General features: G+C 35.2%; 3 protein-coding genes across 6 annotated transcripts; 2 read left to right on the top strand and 1 right to left on the bottom strand.

The window, feature by feature from the left end:
• Positions 1-887: 887 nt before the first annotated feature.
• On the bottom strand, positions 888-6,353 carry LOC145091842 (cullin-1-like). Of its 4 annotated transcripts, XM_079029655.1 has the most exons (18): positions 6,227-6,353; positions 4,740-4,908; positions 4,579-4,678; positions 3,986-4,171; positions 3,845-3,892; positions 3,543-3,746; positions 3,391-3,468; positions 3,212-3,301; positions 3,045-3,125; positions 2,841-2,939; positions 2,657-2,743; positions 2,423-2,572; positions 2,301-2,356; positions 2,107-2,227; positions 1,871-2,032; positions 1,441-1,803; positions 1,185-1,352; positions 888-1,093 (listed from the first exon to the last, which is right to left on the bottom strand). In XM_079029655.1, the coding sequence occupies exons 2-18, from the start codon at positions 4,874-4,876 to the stop codon at positions 992-994; spliced, it is 2,232 nt and encodes a 743-aa protein (XP_078885781.1). In that variant the 5' UTR covers positions 4,877-4,908; positions 6,227-6,353; the 3' UTR covers positions 888-991. The 4 variants fall into 4 exon arrangements, with proteins under 4 accessions (XP_078885781.1, XP_078885782.1, XP_078885783.1 ...); XM_079029656.1 differs by lacking the exon at positions 6,227-6,353 and having other exon boundaries at positions 4,611-4,678; positions 4,740-4,879; XM_079029657.1 differs by lacking the exons at positions 4,579-4,678; positions 4,740-4,908 and having other exon boundaries at positions 6,227-6,309.
• A 10,259-nt stretch (positions 6,354-16,612) lies between these two features.
• BCE2 (2-oxoacid dehydrogenases acyltransferase family protein) lies at positions 16,613-19,866 on the top strand. The gene is made up of 8 exons (XM_079029654.1): positions 16,613-17,141; positions 17,784-17,924; positions 18,007-18,132; positions 18,208-18,587; positions 18,684-18,931; positions 19,021-19,109; positions 19,213-19,440; positions 19,531-19,866. Exons 1-8 carry the CDS (start codon positions 16,956-16,958, stop codon positions 19,642-19,644), a joined length of 1,512 nt encoding a protein of 503 aa, XP_078885780.1. The 5' UTR covers positions 16,613-16,955; the 3' UTR covers positions 19,645-19,866.
• Positions 19,867-20,585: 719 nt separating this feature from the next.
• On the top strand, positions 20,586-22,767 carry LOC145091840 (Fumarylacetoacetate (FAA) hydrolase family). The gene is made up of 7 exons (XM_079029653.1): positions 20,586-20,734; positions 20,829-20,994; positions 21,471-21,523; positions 21,866-21,928; positions 22,053-22,103; positions 22,176-22,293; positions 22,437-22,767. The coding sequence occupies exons 1-7, from the start codon at positions 20,642-20,644 to the stop codon at positions 22,547-22,549; spliced, it is 657 nt and encodes a 218-aa protein (XP_078885779.1). The 5' UTR covers positions 20,586-20,641; the 3' UTR covers positions 22,550-22,767.
• The last annotated feature ends 1,027 nt before the right edge of the window (positions 22,768-23,794 follow it).

The raw sequence follows: 23,794 nt of genomic DNA, 5'->3' as shown, positions 1-23,794 counted from the left end.
ACATAATGGTATCACTTCGTGAATAATTACTGAAAATTTAAGATATATATGTAGTAATAATCACATGTGTGTGTGTTAAATAATAAATCATTAAGTATATTATACATATTAATCACCAAGTTGACCGAATTTCACAACACTACTCAGTTCGTAAGGAGCCGATCAGGGAGTACTTGGGATTATGTAACTCGCATCGGCAAGGGAGGAAGTAGTGAGTACTCGGAAGAGTAATCGGCCAACTCAGCGAGTTTTACAACACTGAACAAAAGGTACAAACTTCAAAATTTCTAGACGTTATTGTCGTGATAGAAATACACCATGGGTCTACTATTATGATGATGGCTCGTCGGACACTCAACCAATTACCATCCACATATATATACCATAGTTAGATTAGATTGTGTTTATAATAAGTTTACTTATAAGTTGACTCTTTTTTACTGAGTACCCGAAAGTTGAGGTGCTTAATTCAAGGTCCATGGTTTAAACTATTGCATGCCCATAATATTTGATCTTCATAGTAAAAAAAATTGAAGCATGTAATGTAAACATTTACAAACAAAGGGATGAAAACATGTCATAATTATAAACTATCTTTAGATGGTTTCTTGAAATTGGGCTTTAACGTTTAATTTGATTTTTGAAAGTGGATTAAATGGGAATCGAATATGAAGATCACAATCATCACATCAAGGCTCAAGGCTCAAGCATTTATTGATTTGAAAATTCCATCAATTATTTGTCTACTAAAACCATAACCGACGAAAAAATTCTACCGACAAAAAGTCTTGTCACTTGGCATACATAAATACCCGCATATATATATATATATATATATATATATATATATATATATATATATATATATATATATAATATACACCATCTTTAAATCTAAATATTTTCATATATTGCAGGTCAAACATATATATATGTAGGCATAGGTCAAACATCTTAAATATTTCCTCAACAAAGGAGACATTATATCCAATCATGCGAGGTACCTGAACAAATTTGGGTTATCTTTGTCTCTTTCAAGATAATCCCGAGTTATCAGATCTTCAATCCTCTTCTTTATTGCTTTTACATCAGGCTACTCAAACATTCACAAAAATCATTTTATAAAAATCCTTTTTTTTTTTTCCAAAAAATATATATATATAATTTGTGTTTAAATTTTTTACCTTAAACATGCGTCCCAACTGTTCAACACACTCCATAACCAACTGTTGATAGCCCAAAACTTTTCTACTCTTCATAATACGAACAATCGATGCATCAATTGCATACCTTCTATCTTTATCAACATCCTCAATCACCTTCTTCTTTTCATCCATTGGAGGCAAAGGGATCTACATATTTATTTATTTATTTATTAAAACAAAAAAAAATGAACCACAAGATTCGGTATTCGGGTATTATTAGTGTATCTATTATTACCTTGATCCTCCTCATTTTATCTGTAAACTTTGAATTGAATTCAAAGTAATCATTTGGAGATATTGTTTTTGTATTTGGTTCCTTTGTAAGAATCTTATATTTTGCACAGGAGAGGGAATGAAGAAGCCTGATGACATCATCATCTGATAAGTTTAACTGTGTCTTGATTTCTTGATAACTTAATCGGTCTGATAAATTGAATAGAAGTAGAGCAGATGCTTGATAAGTTGTCACAATTAACTCCACAGTTTTTGAATCAAATTTTCCATTGATGTTGCATGTACCCAATGAATACACCCATGTAAGCTTCCTATGTTTTGTTTTTGTCTCATAATATTCTTTAAATACTTCAACACACTTAACCTAAAACAAATAAATACAATTAGACATCACAAAAAATGGTGTTTTTAACTTATATAAAAAAAATTACCATCTCTATTGGGAGATTGAGATCAAAAGACTTGTAACTTGGCCAAAAACCAGTAGTCAATACAGTTACAGTCAAGTCAATCCCAGGATTCACATTTGTGTTATGTCCTAAATACTCTTCAAAATGGGATTGGTTTTCTTTTGCTAATGTTAAATCTGTTACCTGAAAAAATATATATATATAAAATATATATAATATATATATATATATATAAAGAATACGAATTTGACAATTACCATTCCCTCCATTTTTGAAGTGAACTGACCACCACACTGCTGTTTCAGCTTTGTGAGGATACTCCTTTCATGTTCATCATTGGCACTTTTGTCAAACAACAGCCTCCGAGCAAGTTTTTTCCTAAAATTACAATCATAATAAAATAAATAACTGCAAAAACTGTTATATGTAAAATAAGTGATTTATTATTTACCTATAGAATTCAGCAAAGAGATCTTTGTCGCTGATGTAAGCAAGCAGTTTAACTACCTGTAAATGTAAATGAATATTAAATAATTTTCAGACATAAGTTTCTGGAGTTATATAGGAGCATACCTTCTCAAGTGTGTCTTCAATGGCTTCATCGCTTAATTTCTCACTTCCACCTTTTTTAAGAATATTATCACAAAATGTGGCGAGTAATTCTGCACTTGAACTTCCCGAAACGCCCTTGTTGCAGAATATTTCAAATGCTTCTTTAAGCGCCTAGAGAGTAAGTAACAATATAAGGGATAAAATAGTAAATAAGAAGTTATGATTAAGTGAAATTAATAATGCAAATATACAAACCTTATGAAATAGGGTATGGTTTAAAAAACAGTCATTTACATAAGCCATGTACTTATCATGCAGCTCAATCACTTTTCTAACAAAAACCTGGAAGCCAAACCACAATTGATTTTATTATTATTATAAAATTATTTTATTTTTTTTAAAAAGATTCTGAAAGTTCAGATTTTTTAAAAAAATTTACCTGTTCCTGCAAGCCAACCACATCTCTCTTTTCTGCCTTCTTATTACTTGCAGCATCTTCTGCCTGTTTCACCAAGGCTGTGCCTTCAGCAGCAACATGCTGCATTATGTCAAAAAAAAAAATTAAAATTAAAACAGATGATGAAATATACAGATAAATGCATTCTACTTTAGAAAAATGAAATCCAACTCCAAAATCACAAACCTGTTTAAACATACTAGAGACAGGATCCAATCCATGGGGTATTTTGGAAAATAGTCTATACATTCTTGACAAATCATCAACCTGCAAGTGAAGGGTAGAAAGGGAAGAAACAAATGTAGCACAGGGACTAAAAGTGTAATTTACTCTTATACAATACAACAACATACCTTGTCATCCCTAAGTAAAGCATGACAACCAGAGTGTTCCTTTTCAAGCAATTGGGTTGCATACATGGATAGCAACTCATTTTGAACTTTCTAAACACAAATGTCAATAACAGTAAGTATAAAAAATAAAGTGACCATTTTTTTTTCAAACTTAAATATTAAAGATTGAAAAAGAACACCTCAAGAAGCTTTGTTTCACTACTAAAATGAAGATAGTGAGAAACTCTATCTTTCTCCCTTTTTAAGCACTCCTCTGCCTTGATATTCCAAAAATAATTTATAAGAACTGAAAAGATGAAAATTTTAAAACCAAAGAGGTGTAGAAATTAACTTTGAGCATATAATCCGGACAAGAATCTTCTAGAATCCAGCTTGAAGCTTTGCGTGAATAATATGCTGATGTATCTTTAAGCATGAATGCTTCAAAGTCATTCTCATAATATTCCATATCCCCCATTCCTATTTCAACAAATATATCCAACACATTCTTTAATAAACCTCGGTCAATCTGTTCGCCTTCACGCTCTTGATCAATCTGGTTTTTGAACAAATAATTACTTATCGACTTATTTCTACAAAATAAAAATAAAAAAAGTAAGATCGCCACATTTGTAAGAGAAAAAAATAACATACCAGAGATATTACAGCATCCCTCACTTTCCCATGCAACTCTTGATATACCTAACAAAATATCCCCCGAAATACATATTTACAATTAGTTAATATTAAGAAAAAAAAAACATTTTTTTGTATGATTTATAGATGAAGAAGTACCAGATCACGAAAACAGGTAAGGCCAACTTCTTTTAGAGCAGGAAGAGATCTTCGGGTGATGAAATATCGATCAAGATAATGGAAGAATCTAGAAAGCCATCGCACCATGACTTTATGATTTGACCATCTTCTAACAAGCTCTCTGAGCATGAATTCACCATGTTTCTCTCTCAAAGAAGGTAAAACCTGAAGCAGAGACATTGATCTTAGATCCAACCAAAACTCAAACACATATGATTTTTCACAACTTTTCTAAGAAAAGTTTACATCCATTGTGTTTCTTTATTTATTACTAATGATAGATAACCAACTACAGTCGACAACTTTATACTTTCCTCTTATATACTTTCATCTAGTAAAGATCAATTTCAGCTAATCATATGAATGACATTCAAGATGTGTTTTTCATCACTTACACAATAAATTCAATTTTCTATCAAGTACATAAAGTAAGCCTTTTTTTTATGAGGAAATGAAATTCAATTGTATATATAGTATATCAATAGTGACTTTTGGTGATTTAAAATGTATTCAAAAGCATTTACATGTAAAGTAATCAAAAGCAGAAAAAAAAAGGATGTGACTTGTTCTACCGTTGAAGTAATGTACTCTTCAAAAGACTCACGATATTTTTCATACAGCTGTTGAGAGTAATCATGTGGTGGTTTTTGTGTGCACATGTTGTAGATGGTTCTAGAAGAAAGTTAAGGACTTTTATAAATATAGCATCAAATAATATATGAAAGAAGGATACGTATAGAGCATCATATAGTCCTCTGAGCTGAAATGTTGCTCAGTTGGACCATCTAAGATATTCTTCAACTTTGTTATGCCTTTCTGCATGAAATCCCATCCTTGTTCTAAGTCTATTGTTTTTCGTTCATTATTCATTTTGATATGCAAAGTAGCATCAATTCACAGCTCTGAAACAGAAATCATCATCAATAGTTTGCATAGAATACAAATACATATGCATAGAGTACACCCTATCTTTAATGACAAGAAACACTAGGGCTGTAAAGGAGAATGAAAAGTGGATGGAAAAAAGAGGCTGCACATGGTTAACTTTCTTGAAAAGGTTTAGCTGATAAGGATAAGGCAGGTTAAAACTAAGAAGTATCTAGTAATCTATTAGGTCATTGATGACAATAAACATATGCTCATTTCACATGTTTCTTGTTATGTTTTCATGATAAGCATGTTAAAAGTATGTCTAGGAAATAAATTAAAGTTGAGAGTCTTTGTTGAACTTATGGAGGGTTAGTAATGCCATTTGGCCCAAAGAATGATGAGTGACATACCAAGACACAATTACTAATATTCTTCAATACATGAAGGTTGACTTTAAGCATCCAAAAAAAAGTCCATTCTTTTCAAGTTCTTATATACATATTTCCAACTTTTACTCACAAGAACATCACTTGATAATCATCATCAAGCATCCAAATTATGCGACATTCAACAACGAATGCAACATATTTTTTGTTTTTCAAATCTACTAATTTGTCCATTAATAGTCATTACAAGGTATTGGTGAGTGGCCCACAAGTCTTTTTTTCCATTGTTAAATTACTATTATTAATGGGTAATGTAGGTACTTGATCATTATTCAAAGACTTTTATGACCCACACTACAAATTGAAGAAACAGGGAACTTAAGAAAAATGATTCGGATATCTTGAATCAATTATGTCAAGAATGGACTTTGTTAGCATTCTGGTTCTTTGACAGTGGTCAACATTCAACTAAAAGGAATGAACCCAAAAATCCAAAATCTAACTGAAGTTCCATTGAATTAGTCAACAAGGGCATATTGCATTGCAAAACTAAAATAATCCTCAATGTCGTTCCTACCAAGGATCAATACAAAACCCTGATAAAAAAAAAAATTAAACTACTAAAATAGAAATAAAATTCTGGCATAAACCTTAGCAAACGACAAACAGGAAATCCAAGAGGCAAGATCATCTATAAACAATTAACAGTTTCAGCTCTAAATTCCGAATATTTGAACATAAAACAGCAGGCTCATCACATTACATGTCAACAACAACAAGGATTATAATTGAACATAGAAAATCGTCATATGAATATGATCTGGAAATTCTGATCATGATTGTGCGGGGCGTTTTCGTAAAATGCAAAAACAATACAACGAAGATAAATGGAATATTATAGATTAATGGGTAAGAGATGAATCGTAGATTAAAAAAATGCATAACTGAGAAGTGTGATATGTACCTAATAAGTTCCTGGAATCGAAGGATGGGGGTTTGAGAGATAGAGAGAGATGCCCCTCTTTCTCTCTCCGTCTGCTCTGTTTTCTCTCGAAGCCGATGAGCAGATCATTAATTATTTTTAAATTTCATTTAGTTTTGACAAAATTGTAAAAATGGTCTTGGGTCAAAGTTATAAGTGTTTATACTTTATGTGTTTTTTTTTTTCAAAAAAATATATTAATTTTAACAGCTTTTTAAAATGAGACTATTTCTGCAACCAAATTATAAGAATTATTTTTTTTAATTATATTAAATCATTATACATTAAGTTATAACTTATGGAATCCAAAGTTAAAATAATATTTAGAATATAATAATAGTAACCATTAGTTATAGATTTGAATAAATGTTTATAAAGAGTTTGATGTGTTAATCCTAACAAAATCGTTAGCAAAGTTTTATGATTTAAATGTGTTTCAATTATGTTTGATTTGAGTTATTTTTGGTGTACGATAGAGTATTTAAAAATTGAATTTTTGAATCGATATTATAATGACACGTGACAAACAATAAATACGAATGTGTATCGACTGATAAGTGACAATCTAAAACTATTATTTTATTAATATAGGGAGATTAAATCATTTAACTGTTTTTTTTTAATTTCTTTTATTAGATTAGTTTTTTGTTATATTATTATATATTAATAAATATTATTTTTAATATGTAATATTTTTATATTATTAGATATTCTTTTATTGGATTATTAATTATGTTTAGTTAATTATTTTTTTATTGAATTATTATATATTAATAAATATTATATATATATATATATATATATTAAAAATATTATTTTATTGGATTATTAATCTCTTTTTAATTTCTTTATTAGATTGTTTCTATTGGATTGTAATTTATTAATAATTTCTTTTTTTGATATATAGATAAAAAAAATTATTTTATTAGATTACTATTTTTTAATGTTTTTAATTTCTTTTAATTGTTTTCATTATTATTTTAAATCAAAAAATCCAAAAAAAATCACCAACCTTACATCTCCTAAATTATTTTAAATATTTGGAAGATAACATATTTTGGACAACACCATCAACATCACCTAGTCCGTCGGTTGTGGGATAGGTGATAATTTTTTTAAATAAATTAGGATGATGGTGATGTTGTCCAAAAAAGGATCCAATAAAAATGAAACTAAAACAAATTGACTAAAATAAATTAGTAGTCTAAATAAAACAACTCATTTTCATCCTCTTCCATAAAAATGAAATTAAAACATATTTGTAGTTGAGGCTGAGCATATTCGTTTTGCACAAGTTACAGTAAGGGGTGACTCAAACTGCTCTTCAATCTGAAAGATTTCATCCGCTTCCATTTTAGCTTCAGTGACTTCAAATACCCCTCTTAGTTTTGTCTTGATAATTGTTTGCTTATATTTCGTCTCCTTTGTCATTGAAGAGTATGATGTATAAACACATGTTTTGCTTGTGATGCCAAACAAAAGGATCATCAGTTTGAAGTCGAGAGTTGAGTTTGACATCAATCAACTTGATTTTGCTAACTATTACACCGTCTTTATTATCAAACCAAATACAATTAAACAGTACAATAGTCGATGACATACTGCCATAATACTCAATCTATATGCTCTCTTGCAATATGTCGTAGTAGTCCAACTCTTATTCGACATTATATGTCTCCCTCATCACCCATACTCTAATGTTATCCAAAATTCCTTCCCCATCGGGACAAAGTAGAAGGTGGGCCCATACAACTCCCGTGACTAAATGACATCAGCCCAATGTTTCGATGGACATAAACAAAGCCCCTTCTCATTCAAACCCATCTTTAACCTTAGAATAACCCATTGGAAATAACGGTATGTCCTCTTCGGTGTGACATAGTTCACATGTTGTCCCCTCCCCCATATCGAAATCGCCCTCCTCTCTCCCCATTGGCGTCTCCTTAAGTCCTTCCCTCTAGCCTCCTTACCATTTTTCACGTCCAGAATCAAACCCTAATCGAGCTAACCTACTTTTTGAGTGTGTGAGGCTAAAAGTGTGTGTTTGGTGCATTTCTAGAAGAGACTTGAAGATTTAGAAGATTGGAACGAGAAGGAGCTTGTAGATTCAGCATCTACTTCGTTTTGGTATTCATATGAAGGTAAAAAGTTATTACCTTGATCATTTTCTTGTTGGATCTCTTCATTCAAGAGTTTAGGGTCATTTCTAGCTTATTCTTGAGGCGTTTCTTGTAACAACGGAAAATTTAAGACAATTTTTTTCATTTCTTAAAATATATTTCCATCACATAAATCATCAAAATCCAAGGTATCATGTCATAATACAATCATATAAATCCCAAGATCATAAATCTTCCATCAGTGTGTACAGATCACGCCGGTGCCGTCCCACGGTCCTCGCTAGTACCTGAAACACATATCACAAAATCTGTAAGCATAAATGCTTAGTGAGTTCCTCAAAATACAACCTACGCACATACGCCTTTCCAGGCCCTGACCTTCCGGTCCATGTGTCTCAGGGGACTTCCGTCCCGACTAGGTAGACCTTCCGGTCCTACCCACGCCAACCTTACGGTCCACACTACAACGCCTTCCGGCCCATAACATATTCGCCTTCCGGCCCATAACATAATGCCTTCCGGCCCATATCAAGCATATCATACATGGCACATATAACAATTAACTTATCACATATAACACATATATCTCATATCATATCCGACCTTCCGGTCACACAATCAACCCTTCCAGGTATAGTATAGTGAGAAGACTCACCTCGAGTATCTCGATAACTCGCGAATCCTAGAAATCACTCGTGCTCGATCCTCCGAGCTATAATCCTCCTATAACATCATATGTCTCATAATTAACACTTTTACCACTAAGGTTGACTACCCCTATCAAGTCAACACTGGTCAACTCTGGTCAACGGTCAACGGTCAACTTTGACCGGACTCGGCGAGTGCACTAGGGTGACTCGGCGAGTCTATACGTATCCACCAACTCTCTTAGGATTCTCTTTTGACACGTCGAGTACTCCCCTGACTCGACGGGTTCCACCTGGCATGAATCGTGGGGCCACCACGACTCAACTCGCCGAGTCTCAAGAACAACTCGGCGAGTCCCAGCTTGACTCAGTCCACCTGTCAACCCTCTCTAACTCTCCCTGACTCACTGATTCAACTCATAACTCGGCTGGACCACTCACTGAGTGGTCAAGGACAATCTTCATGCTACTCGCCGAGTCTGTTCTTCAGACTCGGCGAGTCCATGCCATGCATCAACTCAAACTTGCTTCTGAGGTCAGATCCGCTCTAACAATTCATAGATCTGGCCCTCCTAAGCTTATTCATCACGTAAAGTTCATGTCTTGGTGCTCATAACACATTCCATGGCTCATAAATGGTGTTTTGACCTTAAGCATAAAGATCCCAATCCAAAACCCCCATGGATCTATAAAAAGTTGGGACCAAGGGACACTCTAGACCTCCAAGGGTCCAGATCCAGAACCTAAGTCACTAAAGGGACCAAGGAAGCACTAGATCTAGCCACAAAAGGCTCAATAAGCCTTAAATCAATATAAACATCAACATAACAGAGAATAGCTCGAAGGTAGTACCTCAAATGTGATGTTCTGGACCTCAAATCTTCAGGAAGTGGCTCCTCTTGATTTCCCTTAGCTATTGCTTCCTTTTCCTTGCAATGTAACACCTCCAGTGTCAATAATGGCTCCTTGCTTTGCTCCAAACGCTCAAACTCGCTAGGGTTTCACTCAGGGGGCTGGTGGGTACAAATGACGGCCTTAAGGCCCTTTAAATAGGTCCCAAACCCGAGAAATTAGGGTTTCATTAAACAGCGCGGACTCGCCGAGTCCATACCCTGGACTCGCCGAGTCCAGGCGCGAACCCGCGTCCAGAACCGCGATCTTACTCGGCGAGTCTGAGCTCCAACTCGCCGAGTCCCCTCACAAAACACCAAAAACATAAGCATAAAAGATACCTGAAAATCCGGGCTGTTACATTTCTAGTATTGAGCACATTTTGAAGTGAGGAGTTCAGTTCTGGACTCCTCTAGGCCCTTATGGACATAAAGTTCTCGACTTTAGCAAGCTTTGGCCTTTCTCCATGCCCTAAACCTCTTCCTAAGGCTAGTTTTGGGTGTTTTAACCTTTTGAGGCCTTGCATGCACATAAAGTTAGCAACTTTACATGGTAACTACACCCTAGGAGTCCAGATCTACAGTTTGGAGCCTTGGGTTTGCTTAAAAGCATCTGAATGGAAAAAGGTCTGAAGGAACTCGACAAGTTGCATAGCCAACTCGACAAGTTGGAAAGGGTTTACCCGCCTTCTGGATTTATGAGTGAACTCGGTGGGTGGGTGAGATGACTCGGCGAGTTGGTTAGGGTTTTCCCGATCATCTGGACACCGCATCGACTCGATGAGTTGTTGGGTAACTCGACGAGTTGACTCGAGTTTTCATGGTTTTTTAGTTCTGAAGGAACTCAACGATTCAGTAAGCTGCACTCGACGAGTTGGGTCAACATGGACTGTTGACCTTGACCGTTGACTTTGACTTTGACCAAGGGTTGACCATGTGTGACTTATGAGGGCATTTTGGTAATTTGGGAATTTATGGAATTGGATCAATGGTGGTTGTAGGTGGCTGAGTTTGGAGCCGTGTTTCGGGAGTTTGATCTTTTTCAATTCAGTTCAGTTCGACATTGTGAGGTGAGTTCTTCTCATTATATCAACAGGGTCGAAGGCACCAATACCAACCCTTCTTTTGGATTGTTATCCTGGTTATCGCATGATGATATGCTTAATGACATGTTAGGTCGGTATCATGATATATAGGATGATGCTATGTTTAGTGACCTGTTAGGTCGGTATCCTGATATGTAGGACGATGCCATGATTAGTGATCTATTAGATCGGTTTGACTGTTTATACATGCTAGCAATTGTTATCTATGTGTTGATTATATGCTTTGGGGTGGGTTAAGGCGGACCTGCTTTGTGCTGTAGGCCAACATTACCCAGGGCGGCCCGGATAGACTGCAGGCCCAATGGGGCATATTAGTTAGGCCGAAGGCTCGGAGAATGGTCCATACAGGCTGAAGGCCCGGTAGGGGCAGACCAGACATGCTGAAGGTTCTGAGAGTGGGCCATATAGACTAAAGGCTCGGTGAGGGTAGTCCAGTCATACTGTAGACTCTATATGCATGTTGTTTGTTATAATATGGTTATGGTTTGTATGGCGTTGGTATTTTGGGGGGACTTACTAAGTTTCGGGCTTATAATTTTGGATTTTGTTTCAGGTACTTCGGATGATCGCGGGAAGGCGAAGGCTCGATCGTGCACCTCCTCGCATTTTATGATTTTGATTTCTAGGATACTCTAATACGAAACTATTTTGAGAACATTTTGTAATAAATATGGTTTTGAATGCTTGGAAAAAGTTTTAAATTTTCATGAATTTTATGGATGTTACAAAAATGCTTACCAAAAAATCGTGGAAAATGAAGGCAGACGCATTGAAGACTTAAAACAAAAATCTCGAACCAAATGGGCTCTAGATGGTGACGAAAACAGTGCTTTCTTTCATGGTCTGATTAACAAGCATCAAAGAACACAAAGGATCAATGGAATTAAGGAGAATGGTTTTTGGATAAACGACCCTACTGCAATCAAAGAGGTGGTCATTAAACATTTTGCTAGGAGATTCGTTGAGCCGATTAAACCACACCCTAAATTCGTCAGCCCAAATTTTAAGAAATCCCCCCCCCCCCCCAGCTATGTATTTAGAAGAACCCTTCTCGCTGGATGAAATCAAATCAACCATCTGGCCTTGTGGCTCGGATAGGGCACCAGGTCCTAATGGATTTTCTTTTGCCCTTTTAAACACAACATTGGGAGGTGATTGGAGGTGACTTTTATCACGCAGTTAAGCATTTTGAAGCTACTAGACATATTGACAAAGGCTGTAACTCATCTTTTATCACCCTCGCCCCAAAAGTTCAAGACCCAATCATAATTAATGATTTTCGCCCCATCAGTCTAATCAGATGCTTGTACAAAACAATATCAAAGGTTCTAGCAAAGTGGCTAAAAAGGTGGTGCATCTGGTGGTTAGCACAACTCAGACGACTTTCATTAAGAATAAGCACATTCTTGATGGGCCCCTTATTCTAAAAGAAGTAATCAGTTGGATAAAGAGGAATGAAAAGAAGCCATTCACTTTTAAAGTGGATTTTGAGAAGGCTTTCGATAGTCTTGGTTGGGAGTATTTAGACTCAATCTTGCATCAAATGGAATTTGGGTCTAAATAGCGAACATGGATCCAAGGATGCTTATCGTCAGCTAGGGTCTCGGTGCTTATTAATGGTTCAAAAACTTCAAAATTTTGTATGGAACGTGGGGTAAGTGTAACGCCCGTAGATCCGGGCTAGTCAATTTAGAGGCAATAAGGGTCGAAAACGACTTTTCGACAAAAGATTATTTAGAATAAATACTCTTAACCAAGTTGTATAATATGTCACAAGGTTTCCGTACATATAAAGAACGCCGAAATCTGAGTTATAATGAAGAAGTTATGGCCCGTCGAAGTTTTACGGCAAAACCGGCACGGCACCGGGAAGCGTAAATAGTGAATTTATGATAGAGAGAGATTTAGCCTTAGAAATCTAAACAAAAGTTGTAGAATATGTTAAACTAAGAGCATCGATAAAAAGAACGCCCAAATCTGACTTCGTATGAGGAAGTTATGATTTTTCTAAGATTCGGCTTAGCAGTGCACGGCCCAAAACTCGAATTTTAGTTCGAGCGGTTTTTGGCTTACGCGACCTAAATGAGATTTGAAGATCTCATTAATAGGAACTCAACGGTAAAAAGATGGACGAAAACGGAGTTCGTATGAAGGAGTTACGAATTCTTCGCGGTCATTTAACAGTCTAAACGCCTCCTACTGTTAAATTTGAGATCGGTCGAGAGTTATCCGATGGAGTCTAAACGAAATTTGTATATTTTGATTTTACCTACGCGTGGATATAAAGAACGTCGAAAACGGAGCTCGTATGCGAGAGTTATGATTTTTCTAAGTTCGAAGGCTGATACGCGATAGGGGGTGACGTGGCACCACCAGAATTGGACACGTGGCACCACCAGAAGGCCACCACATGGACCAACTCGGCGAGTAGGTCCCCATACTCGGCGAGTCCATCAGATATTTTCACTATAAATCGAGGTGCCGGGCATTCCAACTTCCTCACCCCTCAACCCTCTTCTTTCTCTCTTTAAACTCTCTCTCTCTAAGCCTCCCTAACCCCCTAAAGCCTAGGGTAAACCCCCTAGCACCCGAAGGAAGCCCCGAGGCTCCCAGAGCCTCGAGAAAAGAGCCTTTCGGCTCTGGAACGCTGCTCCAGTGAAGCCCGGTTTTGCGAAAAACCCGCTGTAAGTGAGCTGTACCTACCCTATCTTTAGTATAGCTTATGTTTTAATATAATAACGTTATTAGGAACTTATAATGAGTATTTGGGCTATTATTATGAGTTATATCGAGTGTTATTTAACACTTATATAATAATAATAATAATAGCTAGACTATTAATTTGTCGCGGTTATCGTTAGACTAAACCCTAGTGGTATTGGTACTAGGTTTTATCGAAGGAAAATCGTTTTGAGAGTATCGAAGCGATGTCCGAGTGCTGAGTCACCACCTTTCAAGTGAGTGCATAGTCCCTTTCATCTTACACATAGATATGAAGTATTTTATATAAACTACGTGCTATGTGTGCATATTATCTTAATACTTGCTGTCTATGCTGGATGAACGTTTTATACATGTTTTAAAGAATTTAAACTGTATACGTATTTTATATATACAAATATGTTGGGTATGAGATGGGTAGATGAATGATGAGAGATAGAAGATGATGTGAGTATACATTGGCAGCTATAGACTTAGTGCCTATGGGACAAACGCCGGTAGCTATGGACTTAGTACCTGTTAGACGTTGGTAGCTATGGATTTAGTACCTGTTAGGAATTGGTAGCTATGGACTTAGTACCTATTGAACACTGGTAGCTATGGATTTAGTACCCGATGAGTAGGATATAGCAACTATGGACTTAGTGCTTTACGAACGAACATCGACAACTATGGATTTAGTGCCAGTCCTATAACCCTGGAAGTAAGGGACTTCGGAATAAACGAATGCAGGATAGATGACTCTTAGGTTAAATCCTTAAGAGTAAAGAAGATAATGAGGATGGGTAATTGGGTTAATTGTTTGATGATTGAACATAATAATTATATTATTGTGGGTTGAAAACCCTATGTACTCACCAGGTTTCCCAACCTGACCCACTCAGTTTATTTATATCACAGGTGACGATATGAAGTGACATTACACTGAGAGATTTAAAGAGATGTAGATCACTAGTGTAAATAATTGTAAGTTCTGTTTATGCTTATGTTTCTGTATTAACGATGACATCCCAAACGTTTTAAAATGAAATAAATACGTTCCTTCGAAAATGTTTTAATAACGTATTTACCATGTTTTTTCTGGGAACAAATTCCGCAACCTTTTTATGAAATGAAGTACTCTGATTTTTATAAAGCATAAACAAAATCGGTCTTTTATGGCCGTGAAAATTGGGGATGTCACAGTAAGGCAGGGCGCCCCCTATCCCCATTTCTTATTCATCATTGCAGCCGAAGGTCTCCATATTGCAATGGAACCAACGAAGGAGAATGGCATATTTGAAGGCATCCAACTACCCTGGCATGATCCTGCCATTTTGCACCTGCAATAAGCTGATGATGTAATACTCATGGGTATGTGGTCGTCGAAAAATACAAAGAACTTTATCATAATTTTAAGATGTTTCGAGCTGTCATCAGGACTCAATATAAATATGTACAAATATAAGCTATATGGGTTTGGTATCCAGAACTGTGAGCTGGAGATGGTGGCTTGAAGTTTCAACTATTCAACTGGTTCTCTCCCCTTTATCTATTTAGGTCTTCCTGTAGGTGTTTCTATGGCAAGAACAACACACTGGAACCCTATAATTGAAAGATTTCAGGCGAAACTAACAAGATGGAAAGCTTCCACCTTATATTTTGGGGACCGATTGACTTTATGCAAAGTAGTTCTGAGCAGTCTTGGTTCTTTCTACTTTTCGATTTATAAGGCACCTGTAAAGGTTATAAAAACTCTTGAAAAGATCCGAATGAGGTTCTTTTGGGTTGGCTGTCTGGAAACAAGGAAAATGGCATGGATCGCTTGGGAAAAGATTCTTGTAGCTAAAGATAGAGGCGGACTTGGGAATTGGTAGTTTAAAGGCGCAAAACATAGCCTTATTGGGGAAATGGTGGTGGAGATTTAAGAAGTACCCTGATAACATATGGGTTGTGGTGATTAAATCCATACACGGATCTCATGGTGGCTTCTCTAGTCCTTCGACCGCAAAAAGGCGAAGTGGATGCTGGGGTACAATTGTAAATATTCCAGTTTTACTATAAAAAGAACAAGTGTCCTTTTTGAACCACTTTCAGCAGGTACCAAACGCGGATGGCTCACTAAAATGGACATGGTCTCTCGATTCCTCCGGGGTGTATATTGTCTCATCGTTGAGATCACATATTGACAATCTGGTCCTTCCTCATAGTGATGGTATCTGGACCTAGAATCCACTGGTACCGGGGAAGATAAATATTCTAGCTTGGAGAGCCTATCACGGTAAATTACCATCCATGGACAACCTCTTCAAACTTGACATCAACTCTACAAACCTGTGTAAGATGTGTAATGAAGCCCCAGAACCAGAAGACCACATTTTTGTGGGCTGCCCGGTTTCAAGAGAAGTTTGGTTGCAAGTGTGTAAATGGTGCGGCTATTGGATTCCTCACTCAACTCTTGTCGAGATTTGCTAGACTGTAAAACAAGGCTCGATGGTCATCAAAGGTTGCTGGTGATCCATGAAGCTATAATGCTAGTCTTCATGTGGGTAATTTGGAGATATAGAAATGCTAAGGCTCATGCTCCAAACTCAAAATCGCATATGGTGTTGGCATATGAGGTACAAGCCCTTTCACATTTATGGATCAATGCTCGGAAACGGAGAGGCCAAAATCTAAGATGGTGTGATTGGTGCTAGGATCCAATTTTAGGATGCTACCGCAAGCTGTAATTTTTTTTTTTGATCTTTGTTATATATTGTTTTTTGTTTTCTTATTGCATTGCAAACCTTTGTACCTGCCGTTCAAAAAAATGCCACTTGACATGGTGTGATTGCTGGCTAGCTTTCGGTTTTTATATATGCCTGCCGTTAAAAAAAAATCAAAAATCTCAATAAATTGCCACTTGCCATGGTTTGAAGATCCGTTCAGCAAAGCTTTTTCCATCTATAACGAAGTCGTGTTTAATTCTTATTCCTCGTCAGTCGTGCCTAGCCAGAAACGCGCCATTAAACAAACACAAGAAGGTGTTTGGTGGGCATGAACTCGTTGACCATATAAGAGCTATTATGCCAACGCAACTGCCACACTCCGATCCATCTTTTCATCGTTTCACATCTTGTTCGTATTACTTAAACTTCATATGTTTTGATTGAATCTCTTCAGTCTACTAACTACCTCTCGATTGATATATTTTCGTAACCTATTTGACAATTTTTGCTGGTCGATCGGGTCGGATCATCCACAAGATGCTGCTATCTCGCCGGATTCTTCGTGGAAGGTCTTTGAATGCCGGTAGGAGCTGCTTGTGTCATCTGGCTTCTACATCTTCAACGACGGCGGTGGCCACTACTGAGCTAAAGCCTCCTACAATCACCCAATTCTCAACCGCAGCTCCAACTTCTGCCAAGTTAAAGTTCGACGGGTCTTACAAGGTTAGTAAATTGAAAATTTCCTTTTACAAATTTGCCATGCTTTAAGAGGTTAATGTTTAATTGCATCAGGCATAACTTACATCTATGTGTGGGTGGGTGTTTTCGATCTAAATTATGTGCATGCATAAGCTTCTTTCGACTCATAGATATCGAAATCCAACAAGAAACTGCAATTATGCAATTGCTTCTCTCAAAATTACTCACTAGATTCAAGGAAACTATTAGGTTTTGATTTTGTTGCCAAAAGGATTATAGTTTTGAACTTTTCATGAAGAATATTCGCTTAATAATCTTTTTTTCAGATTGTATCTTTCCTAAAGATTCACCACTCCCATTCTAATCTGATGTCTCTATTACCTTTTCTGGTCAAATGAGTCACTTTTAGTGAATAAACTCTACACACGTGTTAAATTTCTTCAGAAAACTTCTAGATAGCCTGGTTTCAACATCAAAATTGGCAATTTCAGATTGTAAATTTGCTATGCTTGCTAAGACAACAGTTGTAATTTGGAGTAAATTTTACATTTTTTATGTGAACAAGGGTGCATTCCATAAAATTAGTGGTACTTCTCATCAGAATCTTGATAAAACTTCATACAATTATCATAAAAGGTAACGATTTGGTTGTGCTTAATTATGTAGTTGAACAAATTGTTCAAGGGGCACTACTTTTCAAGTAATGCAGTGGGTAGTCAACAAGCTGGTGGCATTATAGATGTACCTTTAGCACAAACTGGTGAAGGTATTGCAGAATGTGAACTCCTCAAATGGTTTGTCCAGGATGTGAGTGATTTGATTTGGTCTTACAATAATTACATCTTCCTTTCCTTTAATTGAATCATTCCAAATAAACTTGTTTTGTTAGGGAGACCATGTTGAAGAATATCAACCTCTTTGTGAAGTTCAAAGTGATAAAGCAACTATAGAAATAACAAGCCGCTATAAAGGGAAAGTTTCCAAGATTCTGCATGCTCCTGGTGACATTATAAAGGTAAAACACCAGTAGTAGTATTAACAATTTCCATAAATATGGTAAAGTGATTTTGATCTGACTTTGATTTTTCAGGTTGGAGAAACTCTATTACAGTTGATGGTTGATGATTCTGCTGTTCCATTTAATGCTTCTGATGCATCAATAGGTTCTGATGGATCAAAGTCTGATGAACACAAGCTAGATCTCAGAAAGAGTCATGAAAATGACAATTTATCCACCCCTGCTGTTAGGAGTCTTGCAAAGCAACATGGTATTGATTTAGCTGATGTCACTGGAAGTGGTAAACATGGAAGAATATTGAAAGAAGATGTTTTAAAGTATGGTGTAGAAAAAGGAATTATTGATGACAAACCTGCTTTTAATCCTACTTCTATCGAACCCATGTCTGGACCTGAAGAACAACTTCAAGAGATGGCTGAATCACTTTATCATGATAAGATATTCTCTCTAAGGTATTATTATTGTTATTATTGTATAAACAATAAACAATTTCATGAATTTGATTGAAGTAAAGATGTTATTAAAGTTGTCAAATTTTTTGTTGGTAGGGCTTATCAGCGCGCAATGGTTAAGTCAATGACTGCAGCCGCTAGTGTTCCTCATTTTCATTATGTGGAAGAAATAAACTGTGATGGGCTTATGAAACTTAAATCAGCTTTCCAGAAAGAGAATACTGATCCAGATATTAAATTCACATTCCTTCCCGTGTTAATAAAGTCATTATCCATGGCATTGACCACACATCCATTAGTCAACAGCACCTTCAACTTGGAAAATTATGAAGTCACTCTAAAAGGTCTCTATATTTTCCCATTTCACATGTTCTTTTTAGCTTTTATTTTTCAATTGATTAATCCGTCAAGTGGTTTGTTTATTTGTTAAAAGGTTCTCACAACATTGGAATTGCCATGGCTACACCTTCTGGACTAGTAGTACCAAACATTAAGAATGTTCAATCTCTCTCCATATTGGAGGTTAGAAATATCTACACAATTAAGCAAAAATGAAATTATTGTTATTTTTTATATCAGTTGACTGAATATATTATATGATATGATATGATATGATGTTTGGTAGATAACTAAGGAGCTATCGCGCCTAATAAAGTTAGCAATGGCAAACAAGCTTCCTCCTGCAGATATAGCTGGTGGAACTATAACTCTAAGCAATATTGGATCAATTGGTGGGAAATTTGGTTCACCCTTGATTAATGTTCCTGAAGTTGCCATAATTGCCCTTGGAAAAATTCAGAAAGTTGCATCTTTTAGGGAAGATGGAAGCATTTATCCTGTCTCTCTTATGACAGTAAGATCCTGTTTCGATAAAGTTATGTTTAAAAGTTATATGTTGACAATTAGCGTAAATTAACTTTTTATTTTATTGAATTAAATTCAGGTGAATATAGCAGCTGATCATAGAATACTTGATGGAGCAAATGTTGCGATTTTCTGCAAAGAGTGGAAGATGTACATTGAAAAACCGGAGTTGTTGTTGCTGCATATGCGATGATCTGTCACAATCATGTTTTTAGGCCAAAAAGAAAAAGAAGATATGCAGACAGATTATGTATGGAGTACATCTTTGTAAGTTAACATAAATGTATGTTAAAGTTAAAATGTTATTGTGTTGTGTGTGAACCTTTCTTACTTCAAAACTGAAAAAGAGAATGAATGTATTGCGGGAATCTTGTAACTTGTTGAATCAAAAACTGCTTTTATTTTTTTTTTTTAATGCTTTTTTAATAAAGATTATATACGTACAATTTCTATTCTTGGAAGTTTCCTGTTGAACATGTGACGTACTTTGCAATAACTAAATTTCTGCAATTTCCACAAAAGGGTGCAGCAACTTATGAAATATTATCAAGACTTGTTTGTATTCGTTCTTTTAAGTTTAATCACACAAATAAATGAATACGAATCATAAAGTAACATATTTTTGTATCCGTGTTTGATATCAAGAAAATAATTTGTCATGTTTGTTCACTATGAAAATAAGTTTGTTTTTGTCATTAAGGCCTAAACAAACAGAAACGAGACATATTCATCAACCAATAAATGAATACGTATATTTACAGACATAAAATGTTGCAAATCCAAACTTCATATCTAAACAATTCCTAATGAAACATTTAAAAAAAACATTTTAATTACCAACTTTAACAAGAATAAATGAATGCAAACGAAATAATAAACGTTCATGAAAACAAATTAAAAAACTAGAAATATATTTGTGTTCATTCATTTAGTTATATAAACATAAAATATTTTTTCATAAATAAAGAATTCTACACGAACTTTTCTTTCGAAAAAATCCTAGTTCAACTTTTAACTTCAAATTGGGCTTTTACAAACTTAACATGGGTTGGCCCAAAGCCCAAACAGCAAGTAAAGTTTGACTATCTGCGAGTTTGAGTTGCCACTGAGTCACTGATCGTTGAAGATGCCGATTTGCCGTGTATATCTTTTGTTGTATCCGTGTTGGGGAAGTAGAAGTATTGACAAGTATGGACAAACTGCTAAGCGTCGGGACTAAGATCGTCGCCGTCGGCCGTAATTACGCCGCTCATGCAAAGGAACTCGGAAACGCCGTCCCTAAGGTTTGTTTAATGTGGTTCTGCATCTCCTTGTCGAAGCTGATATACGATTTAATTATTGTGATTCTGTGTGTGTTTGTGTGATGGTGTTTTTTAGGAGCCGGTATTGTTTTTGAAGCCTACATCCTCCTACTTGGAAAATGGGGGAACGATCGAAGTTCCGCATCCATTGGAATCGCTGGATCACGAGGTGGAGCTGGCGGTCGTTATTAGCAAAAAGGCTCGCGATGTTCCTGAAGCTTCTGCCATGAATTACATCGGAGGTAATGCGCTCTTATTAACTTATATCCCCCTTCATTTGCCTCCCTTCTTCTTATATGTCCTGCAAATTGACTGCTCCAGATAAGTACATTACATTGCATAATAGAATGGGTATACACGAATCGGTGACACTATAGAACAAGATTAATCCAAGAAATTGGAGAGAGGACCTTAAAGAAATTCCATGGTCAAAGAAGAATCAACTAGGCCAGCCACTAGATAGGGAGTCTAAATGCGTAATTTTATTATAGACAAAGGGAGTGAGTGATATCGATGCTTGTTCTAACCCTGCAGTTTCATAAAATTTTGATACTTTCAAGTATCAGCAACCAAACTAAATTATCTGTTATTTTGAATCAATTCAAAACAATAAAAAAGGAGCAAAAAAAGGATTCTTTATACAATGGAGTAATGACAGCCTTGCTTCATTTTTCTAGAATTTTAAAGGTCTCATAGCTGGAAGCTTGTTTCATTTTAGGTTATGCACTTGCACTGGATATGACTGCAAGGGAAATCCAGGCTTCTGCAAAGGTAATCAGTTATTCTCAAGCTTATTGATATCAGGATTCTTATCTATGTGTTCATGCAATCTTTTTTATAAGAATGTCAAACATAGTTGGAACTTGGAAGAAGTTATCAGGAATACAGTTAAAGACAAAAGTTGTAAAACTCTAACTAAATATGGTGTGTAGTTACTAAATAGTTAGATCCATCTATTCAATATACTATTTGCAAATTTAAAGTTATGTAAAGTTGAACATGATTTATCCACATGAAAACTTGATTCTCACTAATTCTTTATCTTTTGTTCATGTCATAAGAATTTGTGGTTTTGGTGTGTAACTTCTTGTTTGGTATATTTTTACATGGCAGTCTGCAGGTCTTCCCTGGACTGTTGCTAAAGGACAGGACACTTTCACACCTATCAGCTCCATTGTAAGAATTATTAGAAACTACACTCTTTAGTCTTGTCTGGTAAATTGTTAATTTGATTAGGATTTTGTTATCTTATTATATTATATTACTTGATAATTAATAGGCATATTTAAATAATTTGCAGTTGTCTTTGTCAAGGGTGCCAGATCCTCATAGCTTGGAATTGTGGTTAAAGGTAGCCCTCCATTCCATAATAATAATCCACTTTTATATGTTGAAATTAATGTTTTACGGTTTTACCCCTCAGGTTGATGGAGAAATAAGACAAAAAGGGTCAACAGAAGATATGATATTTAAGATCCCGTTTCTGATTAGTCACATTAGTTCTATTATGACACTTCTTGAAGGCGATGTCATACTCACAGGTAAAATTTCTGAACTTGTTTTGTGTTTTTGTTTTAAAAAAATAAAAATAAAAAATCATTTTGTTGCATAAATGAATGCACATTTAGTTACCTTAGAAAATATGGAAATCTAGTTACCTAAACGTAATGAATTATTTGAGTAGGAACACCAAAAGGTGTTGGCCCAGTCAAAGTTGGTCAAAAGATAGAAGCTGGCATAACAGGCATATTGGATGTGCACTTTGATGTTGGAAGGCGTCAAAAGACCATAAGTTGAAACAAGTTTGTAGTGCATATGCCATTTCTGTAACTTTCAAACAGATACTTCTATTCTACATTTAGATGATGATGATGATGATGGCTTCAGAATAAACATCTACTTGGCTTTAAACTAGTTTCATGCCAAACAGAATTTGTGCTTTCATGTGGTTTTTTTTATACGTATACATCAAGAAATAAGGTTAAATACAAGAAATAAAAATGTACTTTCATTGATTTGTTTATTTTCCATTTTTTCCTATTACATTATCATACTATGAAAAATCCACCATACAAACAGTTATAAAAAAACACAAATTTTTTGCTCTAAATAAATAAGATTTTTCAAAGTAAAAAACAGTATGCTATAATTTGGTAGATTTTTTTAAAGGAAAATCTTCGAAAAGATCCTAAAATTTTATCTTAATTTACGAAAAAGTCCCAAATTAAAATTTGTTTACGAAAAAAACATGAATTACCGATAAAAATTATGATTTGACCTTTTTTTTCCTTGGTTGTCTAGTTTCATTACTTATTTGGTTTCATTAAAGTCTTATTATTTTACCATAATTTACGAATAAGCCTCAAATTAAAATTTGGTGATGATTTGACAATTTTCTCCTTGTAACATATATTTTACCGGTTTCATTGCTGACCTTGACGCTTAGTCATTAAATGAGCTGATGAGATGGATATGTTGGGTTATATAATGCTATGTTTACCATAAAACTTGATATCTTGATGCATTGTATATTTTTTGGAATATAAAATCCATCCAACGAACACTGCAATAATTTCATAAACCAGCAACAACTTCGTCATTTTTACATTTATAAGAAATTTCAAATTATCTATCTAATTTTATATAACCAATATATCCATCTCATCAGACATTAACTCATTTCCTGTTTTTTTTTTTTTTTTTTTTTTTTTTTTTTTTTTTTTTTTTTTTTCTCTAGAAACACACATTTTATATTGTTGACCTAGATACATAGTCACAACTAAGTCTATGAGATGAATATTAAATTTTACAGTAAATTTATCATTATATAACCCATTGTATCCATCTTATTAGCTAGTTTAATGATTAGGTGTCCAAGTCAGCAATGAAACCGATAAATGTGTGTTACATAGAGAAAATTGCAAAATCATCATTAAATTTTAGTTTGAGACTTATTCATAAATTAGGGTAAAATAATAGGACTTTAATGAAACCAGGTAAGTAATGAAACCGGTAAACCGGGAAAATGGGTCAAATCGTCAT

This window comes from Lactuca serriola, chromosome 3 (assembly GCF_051521515.1).
Source record: "Lactuca serriola cultivar US96UC23 chromosome 3, Lser_US96UC23_V15, whole genome shotgun sequence".
Classification (NCBI taxonomy): Eukaryota; Viridiplantae; Streptophyta; class Magnoliopsida; order Asterales; family Asteraceae; genus Lactuca; species Lactuca serriola.
The sequence above is the reverse complement of the archived record's forward strand: the minus strand, read 5'-3'. Positions and strand labels throughout refer to the sequence as shown.